This window comes from Bos indicus x Bos taurus, chromosome 21, assembly GCF_003369695.1.
Source record: "Bos indicus x Bos taurus breed Angus x Brahman F1 hybrid chromosome 21, Bos_hybrid_MaternalHap_v2.0, whole genome shotgun sequence".
NCBI classification, from domain to species: domain Eukaryota; kingdom Metazoa; phylum Chordata; class Mammalia; order Artiodactyla; family Bovidae; genus Bos; species Bos indicus x Bos taurus.
The window spans coordinates 55,391,777-55,404,178 of record NC_040096.1 but is presented as its reverse complement, the minus strand read 5'-3'; the positions used below and the strand labels follow the sequence as shown (position 1 = coordinate 55,404,178).

Genomic DNA, 12,402 nt, shown 5'->3' with positions numbered 1-12,402 from the left:
CCTAAAAATTTTTTAGGTCACTGCATTGTATTTCAGAGAAGGAAATGGCAACCCACTCCAGTATTCTTGCCTGGAGACTCCCACAGACAGCAAAGCCTGTGTCCATAGGGTCACAAAGACTCGGACACGACCGAAGCAACTTAGCATGCAATGCATGCACTGTATTTCACAGATGTGCAACAAATGTTAATTTCCTTCCTTTATTCTAGGAACGGGAAAGAAAAAACAAAAAAATAAAATAGAGGAATCTTTAAAAACAATAGTTTTTTTTTTAGGGAAAAATAAGAACAATTTAGTGGTAAAAAAGATTTCTCTCAGAGTTCCCTGGTGGTACAGTGGATAAGAACCCGCCTGCCAATGCAGGGGACATGGGCTCGATCCCTGGTCCAAGAAGATTCCACATGCCACGGAGTAACCAAAGCCCGTGTGCCACAACTACTGAAGCCTGTGTGCCTAGCACCTATGCTCCACAACAAGAGAAGCCCCTGCAATGAAAAACTCACGCACTGCACCTAGAGAACAGCCCTGCTTGCCACAATTAGAGAGCCCACGTAGCAATGAAGACCCAGTACAACCAAAAAAAATTATAAATGTTAAAAAAAAAAAAAGATTTCCCTCCATTAGCAGCGATAATAAATATAAATAAAATTCAGTTCTCAAGATTTTATTTCCTCTACAGTCCTTTGATGAAGATGAGAACTTTAGAGTTATTAAAGATAGTATTCCCTTAGAGATATAAACGATTAAACCAAATTACTGTTTCTGATCTGCTACTTATTGTACTATGTAGAACCATTTTTTCAAATTATAAAACAACTCAGCAATATATCATGGTATAGGAAATGTAAACCCAATCTTTTACCTTTTGGACTCAGGAGGCTGTCTCTTCTTTATCATTTCACGGAACCTTGCGGCTGACTGTAAAATACACAAAACATAATACATGTAAAAATACTATCTTATTAAAAAAAAAGTAATACTGTAACTACATAGCTTACCTTCTAAAACATTTGAGTATCTGCTACTGTATGCACACTAAGCCAAGATCTATACAGGAAGTAAAGAACCTTGGGATGTGACAACTGCTCTTGGTAGCAGACATGAGACAAATACACTATCAATAATAAAGAGTAGTATATAATACTATCTAAAGTACTGACATTCTGATTCCTGGGACCAGGCTACTAACAAGTTGACATAAGCAAACATTTACTGAATATACTATTACAAATTTCCAAGTTCAACTTCCACTTCAGGCAATCCTTTGTGGGTGTTTTCCAGAAAAGTTACAGGTTATACTTCCATAAATCAATAGTAATTTCTGTTAACTAAAGTCAAAATCAGAGGTATTTTTGTCTCCATTTCTGATGAATTTTCAACTGTTAGTGAGTGACTCAGCAATTTAGTGCCTTATATTAACTCACCCTCCCTCCCCTCAAGATGCAAATACACAGTGAATATTTAGGAATCTGGTATGCCCAGAAACTATTTAATAAAGCCAAGGGTTTTAATGTATTTTGGGGTGAAACATATCACACCCTCCTGGACAGCTCTTCTCACACACATAGAAGCTTGACCGCAGTGTGAAGACCTTCAATGTAAATTATACCTTTAGTAATAATGATTAGAAAACATTAGCATACTTATGGCCATTAACCCTTAAAGCTTCCAATACTAACCATATTTTCCTCTATTCTTTATTTTGGCTGTGCCTCGAGGAGTGTGGGGTCTTAGCTCCCTGACCAGGGATAGAAAGGAGTGAGGGGAAGCTTCCAATTACAGCTTTAATACAACAGTTTAAAAAAAAAAAGTCTTGGAATCAATAAAATACAGTAAACTGTATTAAGTGTAGATCTTGCTAATTTTACCCTCCCTCATTTGACACTATGAAACCTGATAATGAGTATTTTATGGACCTACTAGCAAGAGGAATAGTGTCTCAGTTTAGATTAGAAACTTCAAACAAACCTCAGACAACTGAAGAGAAGCAAAAAAGTTTGCATTTTCTGATATGTTCTTCAGTCTCTTCCTTTCGTATGGTGACAATTCTGAAAAATCATCCTATAAAATCACACCAAAAAGATTCTATTATTTATATAATCCACAGCAAAAATACCCCACAAAACTAGTTGTTGCATTCTCCACATGTATATGTTCCTTCAAATTGCACCTACTATGGTTATTTTATGTTGTATTACCAAACAGCACATAAACTTTGCTGCACTGGATACTGAGAGAAAGAGTTTGGGTCTGGGATAATTGCAGGATATATGCACAGCTTCCCAATTAAATAACAAGTGATCTGATATCAGAAGTCAAGTAGGACAGCCCAATAGCACATTACTTTTTACTGGCCCTTTCACAAACTGACCTTTTTATTAAGCAAAACAAGAAAGAACTCAAAAACAGAAATTTTTAAATTCACTGAGATGATTAAAGAAATTCAATAAAAAAGAGAATCACATGAGCAGAAAAGACAGTTTTAAACTAGAGAATCTTAGAGGTCCAATATCCAACTAATAGTTACTATAGGGTGGGGAAAGGAGCAGAGAAAATGGAGGAGAGAAAATCATTAGAGAAATAATACAAGAAAGCTTCTGAAAACAGAAGAAATGAGTTTCCAGATTAAAAGGGCCCAACGTGTATACCACACAATGAATGAAAACAAGACTCAAGCCCAGGCATATCATCACAAAATTTCTCAATACCTGAAGATGAGTGAAATAAAGAGAAGATCCCAAAAGTTTGCAGAGGGAAAAACAGACCACAAAGAACCAAGAATGATAACTTCACAATATCCAGGAAGCTAGAAGACAAAGGAAGAATATGTTAAAAATGTTAAGGAAAAATTATTTTCAACTTACAATTCTAAATCCAATAATGCCAACAATCAAATGTAAAGCATAAAGACTTTTTCAGACATGCAAACAATCTGTCGGGCTGCCCAGGTGGTGTGAGTGGTGAAGAATCCACCTACCAATGTAGCAGATGCAAGAGACCCAGGTTCAATCCTTGGGCTGGGAAGATCACCTGGAGAAGGAAAAGCCAACCCACTCCAGTATTCTTACCTGAAAAAATCCCCTGGACAGAGGAGCCTGGCAGGCTACAGTCCATGGGGTTGCAAAGAGTCAGACATGACTGAGCACTTACCAGCAGAAAACTATCTGTCATACACCAGCTTTCAGGAAGTTACTATAAGCTGCACTTCATCAAAATTAGACAATAAACCAAGAAAAAGCAAGACAGGATCCAGGCTACAGAAGTCCAACACAGGAGAGAGAAAAAAGAAATTTAAAGAAAAACAGTAAAGAGAAGGCCAAGAAAGAGAAAATGGTCCAGAATGATGGAGGGTACCAGAAAACATTTCATGAATTATATACATACATACACACACACACACCAAAGAAGGCAATGTCACCCCACTCCAGTACTCTTGCCTAGAAAATCCCATGGACGGAGGAGCCTGGTAGGCTGCAGTCCATGGAGTCTCGAAGAGTCGGACACGACTGAGCGACTTCCCTTTCACTTTTCACTTTCCTGCATTGGAGAAGGAAATGGCAACCCACTCCAGTGTTCTTGCCTGGAGAATCCCAGGGACGGTGGAGCCTGGTGGACTGCCGTCTATGGGGTCACACAGAGTCGGACACAACTGAAGTGACTTAGCAGTAGCAGCATACATACACACATATATATAATATATATAAAGCCATTAGAATTCATCGATTTATACTGAGAAAAATTTTACACCTGAGGTAAAGCTTGGACTATATGTAACACGGAAGGTAAAACATGGGAAGGAGGAGGAGACAGCACATGTGTAAACTTAATCTTCTACAGTAAGTCAATAGGCGATGTGGGGGAAAAAAGCTAAAATGGCCTAAAGTCTAATTTGTCTGTTGAGCAGTGATCACAAATAGGTATATAACAGAAAATTGCTGGCTGTTTTGATTTGGTTCTGTGTATACATACATGTGTGTGCATATGGAATTGAGGCTTCCCCACTGGTTCAGTGGTAAAGAATCCACCTGCAATGCAGAAGAGGCGGGTTCAATTCCCGGGTCAGGAAGATGCCCTGGAGAAGGAAACGGCAACCCACTCCAGTATTCTTGCCTGGGAAATCCCCCGGACAGAGGAGCCTGGTGGGCTACAGTCCATGGGGTCACAAAGAGCTGGACACGACACCGCGACTAAACCACCACCACATATGGAATTACCTTTGTGTGAAACTAAGATCATGGCATCCAGTCCCAATACTTCATGGCAAACAGATGGTGAAAAAAGTGGAAACAGTGACAGATTTTATTTTCTTGGGCTCTAAAATCACTGTGGATGGTGACTATAACCATGAAATTAAAAGACGCTTGCTCCTTGGAAGAAAGCTATGACAAACCTAGACATCGTATTAAAAAGCAGAGACATCACTTTGCCAACAAAGGTCCATACAGTAAAAGCTATGGTTTTTCCAGTAGTCATGTACAGATGTAAGAGTAGGACCATAAAGAAGGCTGAGTGCTAAAAACTTGATGCTTTCAAACTGTGATGCTGGAGAAGACTCTTGAGAGTTCTTTGGACTGCAAGGAGATCAATCCAGTCCATCCTGAAAGAAATCAACTCTGAATATTCACTGGAAGGACTGATGCTGAAGCTCCAATACTTTGGCCACCTGATGCAAAGAGCTGACTCACTGGAAAAGACCCAGATTCTGGGAAAGATTGAAGGCAGGAGGAGAAGCAGGCAGAGGAGAATGAGATGGTTAAATAGCATCACTGACTCAATGGACATGAGTCTGAGCAAACTTCAGGAGACAGTTAAGGACAGAGAATCCTAGCATGCTGCAGTTCATGGGGTTGCAAAGAGTTGGACATGAACAACTGAACAACAACAAATATATATACACACACAGAATTATGACTTACTATGACCTAAACAAGTATGTACAAGTATCAGTGTGACCAAAATGAAGAATCTTCTCACACACATCATAGTGACAGCAAAGGTGAATGGTTATTTCGTCACTGCCTTGAACAATGCCTCTCAGAGGAAAACATTACCACCATCATCAGACTTCCTAAGAATCTATCTTAAAACGCTGCATTTGGAGATCAAAGGAACAAAATTTAAGTGATTCTAATTACCACAGGAAAAAATAAGAAAATTTATTAAGAAAAATAAGACTTTTTTCGAGGTATGCATCGTTCAAACTATTCTCACCCATTATCTGCCCCTCCAGGACTTGCAACATCAAAGACCAAGCAAAGAATATCAAAGTGGGTTCTCAAAGTAAATATATATTATAAGAAATAGAAATGTTTTTAACCCCATTAATGTTTTATCTTCAGAGACATTTGAGCAGTTACTGCATATATAAAATAAGAGGGAAAATGCTACCTTTAGAAAACAAAAGAAAAATAACTTGAATTAAAAATGTCCTGATGCCAAAAATTTACCAGCTGTATGAACACATATATAATGTTCTCCAAATGACAAAAGTGTAGAGATGGAAAACAAATCAGTGGTTGCCAGGGGTTAAGGCTGGTGGGAAGGAGTGCCGTGGCCTTAACTATAAAGGGGTAGTCTAAAGGAGATCTTTGCAGAGATGGAACAGTTCTGTATCACGATTGTGGTGGTGGTTACATGAATCTACACATGTGATAAAATGATACAGAACAGGACACACACCTAGCATCTGTATGAATTTCCTGGTTTTGATACTGCAATGTAGTTATTTAACATGTGCTCACTGGGGGAAATCTCCTGGTTGCCTAGTGCTTAGGACTCTGCACTGTCACTGCTCTGGTTCAATTCATGGCCAGGGAACTAAGATGCGACAAGCTGTGTGGCACAGCCAAAAAAGTTAACTAACTGATCAAAAATAAAATAAGATGTACTCATTAGGGAAAAACTGGGTGAAGGGTAAATGAAACCACTCTGTACTATTTTTGCAAATTCCTATGAATCTGTTAAGCACTTCGAAATAAAAATTTTAAGAAATATACGTTTCTCAGCTAACATCATACTTAACGGTGAAAGACTGAAAGCTTTTCCCCTAAACTCAGGAACAAGATAAATATGTCTGCTCTCACCACTTCTATTCAACACTGTACTGGAAGTTCTAGCCAGGGGAATTAGGCAAAAAAGGAAATAAAAGACATCCAGATTGAAAAGGAAGAAATGTAACCATTTTTACTGCCAATGACATGATCTTATCTGTAGAAAATCTTAAAAAGAATCCACACACAAAAAAATGAGAGTAAACAATTTCAGCAAAGTTGTAAGATCAGATCAGATCAGATCAGTCGCTCAGTCGTGTCCGACTCTTTGCAACCCCATGAATCGCACATCAATATATAAAAATAAGTTGTGTTTCTGTACATTAGCAATGAACAATCAGAAAATGAAATTAAGAAACAAATACCATAATAGTATCAAAAAGAATAATATATTTAGCGGACTTCCCTGGTGGTCCAACGGTTGGGTGTCTGCCTGCCAAAGGGACGTGGGTTCCAGCCCTCATCCAGGAAGATCCCACAGGCTGCAGGGCAACTGAGCCCTCAAGACACAACAAAGGAAGCCACTGCAATGAGAAGCCACAGCTATACACAGCCAACAAAGTCCCCGTGCAGCCACAAATACATAGAAAAACTGTTTGAAAAAGAACATACTTTGACACAAATTTAACCAAAGAAGTAAAGACTTGTGCACAGAAAATTATAAAACATTGAAAGAAATTAAAGAAAATCTAAATAAGTGGAAAGACAGCTCATGTTCATAGACTGAAATACTTAATATTTTTAAAATGGCAGTATTCCCCAAATTGATCTATAGATTCAGTACAATCTCTTGTCAAAATTTTAAATGTCAGTTTTGCAAATATGGATAAGCTGATCCTAAAATTCATACGGAATTGAAAGGAACCCATAACAACCAAACAATCTTGAAAACAAGACTCACACTTCCTGTTTTCAAAACTTAGTACAAAGCTACAGTACTTTGGCCACCTGATGCAAAGAGCTGACTCACTGGAAAAGACCCTGATGCTGGGAAAGATTGAGGGCAAGAGGAGAAGGGGGTGACAGATGATGAGAAGTTGGATGGCATCACTGACTCAATGGACATGAGTCTGAGCGAACTCTGGGAGAAAGTATTGGACAGAGAAGCCTGGTATGCTGCAGTTCATGGGGTTGCAAAGAGTCAGACACGACTTAGTGACTAAAGAACAACATTAACAGCATTTAAAAGAGTGTGATACTGGCATTCAGATAGGCAGATAGATCAACTGAATAAATCTGAGTCTAGAAATAAATCTATACACCTATGGTGAATTTATTTTCATTAAGGAAGTCCAGACCATTCAATGGGAAAGAAGAGTTTTGACAACAGATTGCTCTAGGACAAATGTATATCCACATGCAAAAGTATGAATTTGGATCCTTATCTCATGTGATATACAAAAATTAACTCAAAATGGATCAAAGACTTAAATTTAAAAGCCAGACTACAAAACTCTCAGAAGAAAATATACGTTTTAATCTCTATAAACCTGGATTTGCCAATGGTTTCTTAGATATGACATCAAAGCATCAGTAACAAAAGAAAAAATAAACTGGACTCAAATTAAAACTACTGATAACATTTTTAACAATTAAATTTAAGGACTTCCCTGGCGGTCCAGGGTTGGGAGTCTGTCTGCCAGTACAGGGGACATGGGTTCGATCCCTAGTTCAAGAGGATCCCACATGCCATGGAGTAACCAGATCTATGCAACACAACTACCGAGCCAAGTGTCACAACTACTGAAGCCTGTGTGCCTAGAGCCGATGCCCCACAAGAGAAACCACAATGAGAAGCCCACACACAACAAAGAGTAGTCCCCATGTGCCATAACCAGAGAAAGCCCACGTACAGCAATGAAGACCAAAAACGCATAGAGCAGCCAAAAATAAAAATAAATTTTTTAAATTTAAATTAAAATTCAAAACATTTGTACAAAGGACACTGTCAAGAAAGTGAAAACAAAGTCCCAGAATGGGAGAAAATATTTGCAAATAATATACCTAGTAAAGATCCAGTGTCCAGAATATATAAAGAACTCTTACAATTCAACAATAAAAAGAGAGAGAAAAAAAGGACAACTTAATTCTTTTTTAATTTTTTAATTGAAGGATAATTGCTTTACAGAATTTTGTGGTTTCCTGCCATATATCAACAATAATCAGCCATAGGTACATCCACGTCCCCTCCCTCTTGAACCTCCCTCCCATCCCACCCTTCAGCCTGTCACAGAGTCCGTTTGCCTTCCCTGAGTCACACAGCAAATTCCCATTGGCTATCTTTTTTACTTATGGTATTGTAAATTTCCATGTTGCTCTTTCCATACATCTCACCTTCTCCCTCCTCCCCTCCCTCAACGTCCATAGGTCTGTTTTCTCTGTTCCTCCATTGCTGCCTGAAAATAAATTCATCAGTGCCATCTTGCTAGATTCCATATATAGGCATCAGTATGCTATGCTATGCTATGCTAAGTCGCTTCAGTCATGTTCTACTCTGTGTGACCCCATAGACGGCAGCCCACCAGGCTCCCCCATCCCTGGGATTCTCCAGACAAGAACACTGGAGTGGGTTGCCATTTCCTTCTCCAATGCAGGAAAGTGAAAAGTGAAAGTGAAGTTGCTCAGTCGTGTCCAACTCTTAGCGACCACATGGACTGCAGCCCACCAGGCTCCTCTGTCCATGGGATTTTCTAGGCAAGAGTACTGGAGTGGGGTGCCATTGCCTTCTCCGAGGCATCAGTATACAATATTTGTATTTCTCTCTCTTTTTTTTTTTTTTGTATTTCTCTTTCTGACTTACTTCACTCTGTATAATAGGTTCTAGGTTCATCCACCTCTTTAGACCTGACTCAAATGTGCACGACCTAATTTGTTAAATAGGCAAATGACTTAAATAGACATTTCTCCAAAGTACAAATTGCAAGTATGCACATGTAAAGATGTTCAACATCATTAGTCATTAGAAAAATGCAAATCAAAACCACGAGATACCACTTCATATCCACTAGTAAGGCTATAACCAAAATAGTTAAGGACTTTACGTTAAGTGAAATAACGGTCACAAAAAGACAAACATTGTATGCTTCCACTTATACATGGTACCTACAGTAGTCAAATCCATAGAGACAGAAAGTAGACTGGTTAGGGGCTGAAGAGCTGGAGAATGAGGAGTTTTTTAATGGGTATGGGCATGTGTGCTAAGTCACTTCAGTCGTGTCCGACTCTTTGCGACATTATGGACTGTAGCCCACCAGGCTCCTCTTGTCCCTGGGGATTCCCCAGGCAAGAATACTGGAATGGGTTGCCATGCTCTTCTCCAGGGGATCTTCCCAACCCAGGGATCAAACCTGCGTTTCTTACGTCTCCTGCATTGGCAGGCAGGTTCTTTGCCACTAGTGGCACCTGGGAAACCCTTATGGGTATAGTTTCAGTTCTGCAAGATGAAGAGTTCTGGTTTTACAACTATATACATTTACATAACACTACTGAACTGTACACTTAAAAATGGCAAAGAGGTAAATTTTACATTGAGCATTTTACTTCAATTAAAAATTTTAAATGTTACAAAAGACATAAGTATTGCTGAGGGTATACAGAGATTGGATTTTTTTTATATATACATTGCTATTGGTTATGTAAAAATGGGGCAGTCACTTTGGAAAACAATTTGACAATGCCTCAAAAAGCTAAACACAGTTACCCTATTTTGCTCCAAGGTGTGTGTGCGCACCCAACAGAATGGAAAACATCACATAAAATCTCACAAGTAAATGCTCATGGCAGCATTATTCTTAACAGCAAAAAAAAAAAAAAGTGAAAACTCAAATGTCCATCAACTGATGAATGCATAAACAAAATGTGGTATATCCATACAATGGAATAGTATTTAGCCATGAAAGGAAATGAAGTACCAATACATGCTACATGAATGAATCCTGAAAACATGCTAAATGTAAGAAGCCAGACCAAAAAAGCCATATATTGTATAATTCCATTTCTATGAAATGTCCAGAATAGGCAAATATATAGAGACAGAAAGTAGATAAGCGATTTTCCAAGGCTGAGAGAGGGAGGGGAAGGGTTTATAATCACTACTGACAGGTATGCAGTTTCTTTTTGGAGTGATAAAAATTTATGAAATTGGATAGTGATGATGGCTATACAGCTTAATGTATATATACAAAAAACACTGAATTATACACTTTAGTATATGTTATGTGAATTCTGTCTTAATAAAAAAATAAATATATGCTTCATGTATATATACAAAAAACACTGAATTATACACTTTAGTATATGTTATGTGAATTCTGTCTTAATAAAGAAATAAATATATGCTTGATGACAGAAACCGGATATTCACATAGTCTCAAAGTACCTTCCTCAAAGCATTCAGTAATTACCAAGGGAAAAATACTAAGCTTACACTGGGAAATCCTGGCAGACACCACTGTAGCAGTGATGAAGGTCAACATCACCAGTAAAGTATCAACAACATCATGTACACTCTGATATGATACACTGAGGAGGGCACCTTCACTTCTGTGGTATCCTTCCCCAAAATGCAAAATCTTAATCTGATCATGAGAAAATAGCAGATGAACCCAAACTGAGGGCTTCCCAGGTGGCTAAGTGGTAAAGAATCCACTGCCAAAGCAGAAGACTTGGGTTCAATCCCTGGGTCAGGAAGATCCCCTGGAAAAGGAAATGGCAACCCACCCCAGTAATTCTTGCCTGGGAAATCCCATGGACAGAAGAGGCTGACAGGCTGCAGTCCATGGGGTCACCAAGGGTCAGACACAACCTACTGACTTAACAACACAAACTGAGGGACATTATACGTCATTATATGTCTTTGATGTGACAAAAGCCATCCTTCATTTAGAAAGAAATAAGCTTATAAACTAAATACTGATCCTAAACCATGGTACCATAAATTTTTACCCCCAAACGATAATTAATGAAAGGGAAGAGAAAAAAAAAATGAAATGTTCTAAAAAAGATGTGAGATCTTTCAGCTTGTTGTAAGAAAATGTATGCTGAGCATCTATGCCCTGTTTGACTATCTCCAGTATTCACTATCTCATGTTCTAATTTCTGACCCTACTTGTTGCTGAACCGTGTCTGACTCTTTCGAGACCCCATGTACCGTAGCCCGCCAGGCTTGTCTGTCCAAGGGATTTTCCAGGCAAGAATACTGAAGTGGATTGCCATTTCCGTCTCCAGGGGATCTTCCCAACCCAGGTATTGAACCCGAGTGTCCTGCATTGGCAGGCAGATTCTCTACCGCTGAGCCATAGGGAGAAGCCCTATTTATTTTACATCAAAACAAAATCTGCTTTATATTAAGCCTCAAACACTCAGAATTTTAGAGTCTAAGAGGCAAAAAGAGACAATCCAGTCCACTGGCTCTCAAAGTGCAGTCCTGGACCAGTCTCTAGGAAGCTATTTTAGACATTCAAATTCAACACTCACTCAAAACGTCTGAATCAGAAACAGGTGGTGAAGCCCTGCAATAGGGTTTTAACAAGCCCCCCAGGTAATTCTAATACAGACTAAAGTTTGAGAACTACCAATCTTATCTAATTCTCTCACCACAGAAGTGACTTGCTTAAAGGTACAAGGTTTCTTAGAAGTGGCCATGCCTAAAACCTAGGCGTCCAACCCCCAGTCCAATGCATTTCTGACTTAGCCCACACTGTCCCACCACGGGTCCTAGTTCATTACAACACCGCCTCAATTATCCTATCTCCCTTTCCCTACCATCATTTTCTGTTCCAGTTCCATCTACTTCTTACCATGTGACAGGGTCATAAAATTTGTCACTTTAAATGAGGTACAACATTCCTGGTAGGCAATAAGAGCCAAAAGAATTAGATGCTTAATTCCTTAAACTGATTCGAACTATCATTTCAAACAGAATTAGTGTTTTTCATGTATCTTCTCTATTCCATCGTTTGTCTCCTTTAAGTAATTAAGGGAATTATTCAGCACATCAATGCAGTCAATTAATGATGATTTTCCCACCTTAACATCAAGAGTTACTCAAGTTCTATATGTCCTTTACAAGTCAACTTCTTCTGGTATACCATGCATAAACATGTAAAGGCGAGCAAGACACCATTAAGTAGGAGTAAGCTCAAAAATAAGTGCAGCAAACTGAGAAAGAATGAGAAGCAAAGACAATCCTCTCCTTCACAAATCAAAACCAAGAGCCCCCCACAAAAAAGAAAACAAGAGCCAAATAAAACCAAGGAAATTATCTGTTGTACATTTAAAAAATAAAATTTCACTTAAATATAAATTAGATGATAAAATAATCTGTTTAAGCTAAAGAGGCCCTTCAACCATA

General features: G+C 38.6%; 1 protein-coding gene across 4 annotated transcripts in view; it reads right to left on the bottom strand.

The window, feature by feature from the left end:
• Positions 1 to 12,402, bottom strand: part of WDR76 (WD repeat domain 76) — a 54,473-nt gene that overhangs the window by 38,562 nt on the left and 3,509 nt on the right. For 3 of the 4 annotated variants that reach the window (XM_027521432.1, XM_027521429.1, XM_027521430.1), the window contains 2 exons: positions 1,969 to 2,061; positions 863 to 918 (listed from right to left, as the gene is read on the bottom strand). In XM_027521432.1, coding sequence (XP_027377233.1) covers positions 863 to 918; positions 1,969 to 2,061 — 149 coding nt within the window. The remainder of the gene's footprint in view (positions 1 to 862; positions 919 to 1,968; positions 2,062 to 12,402) is intronic. The other variant, XM_027521431.1, reaches the window with a different exon arrangement.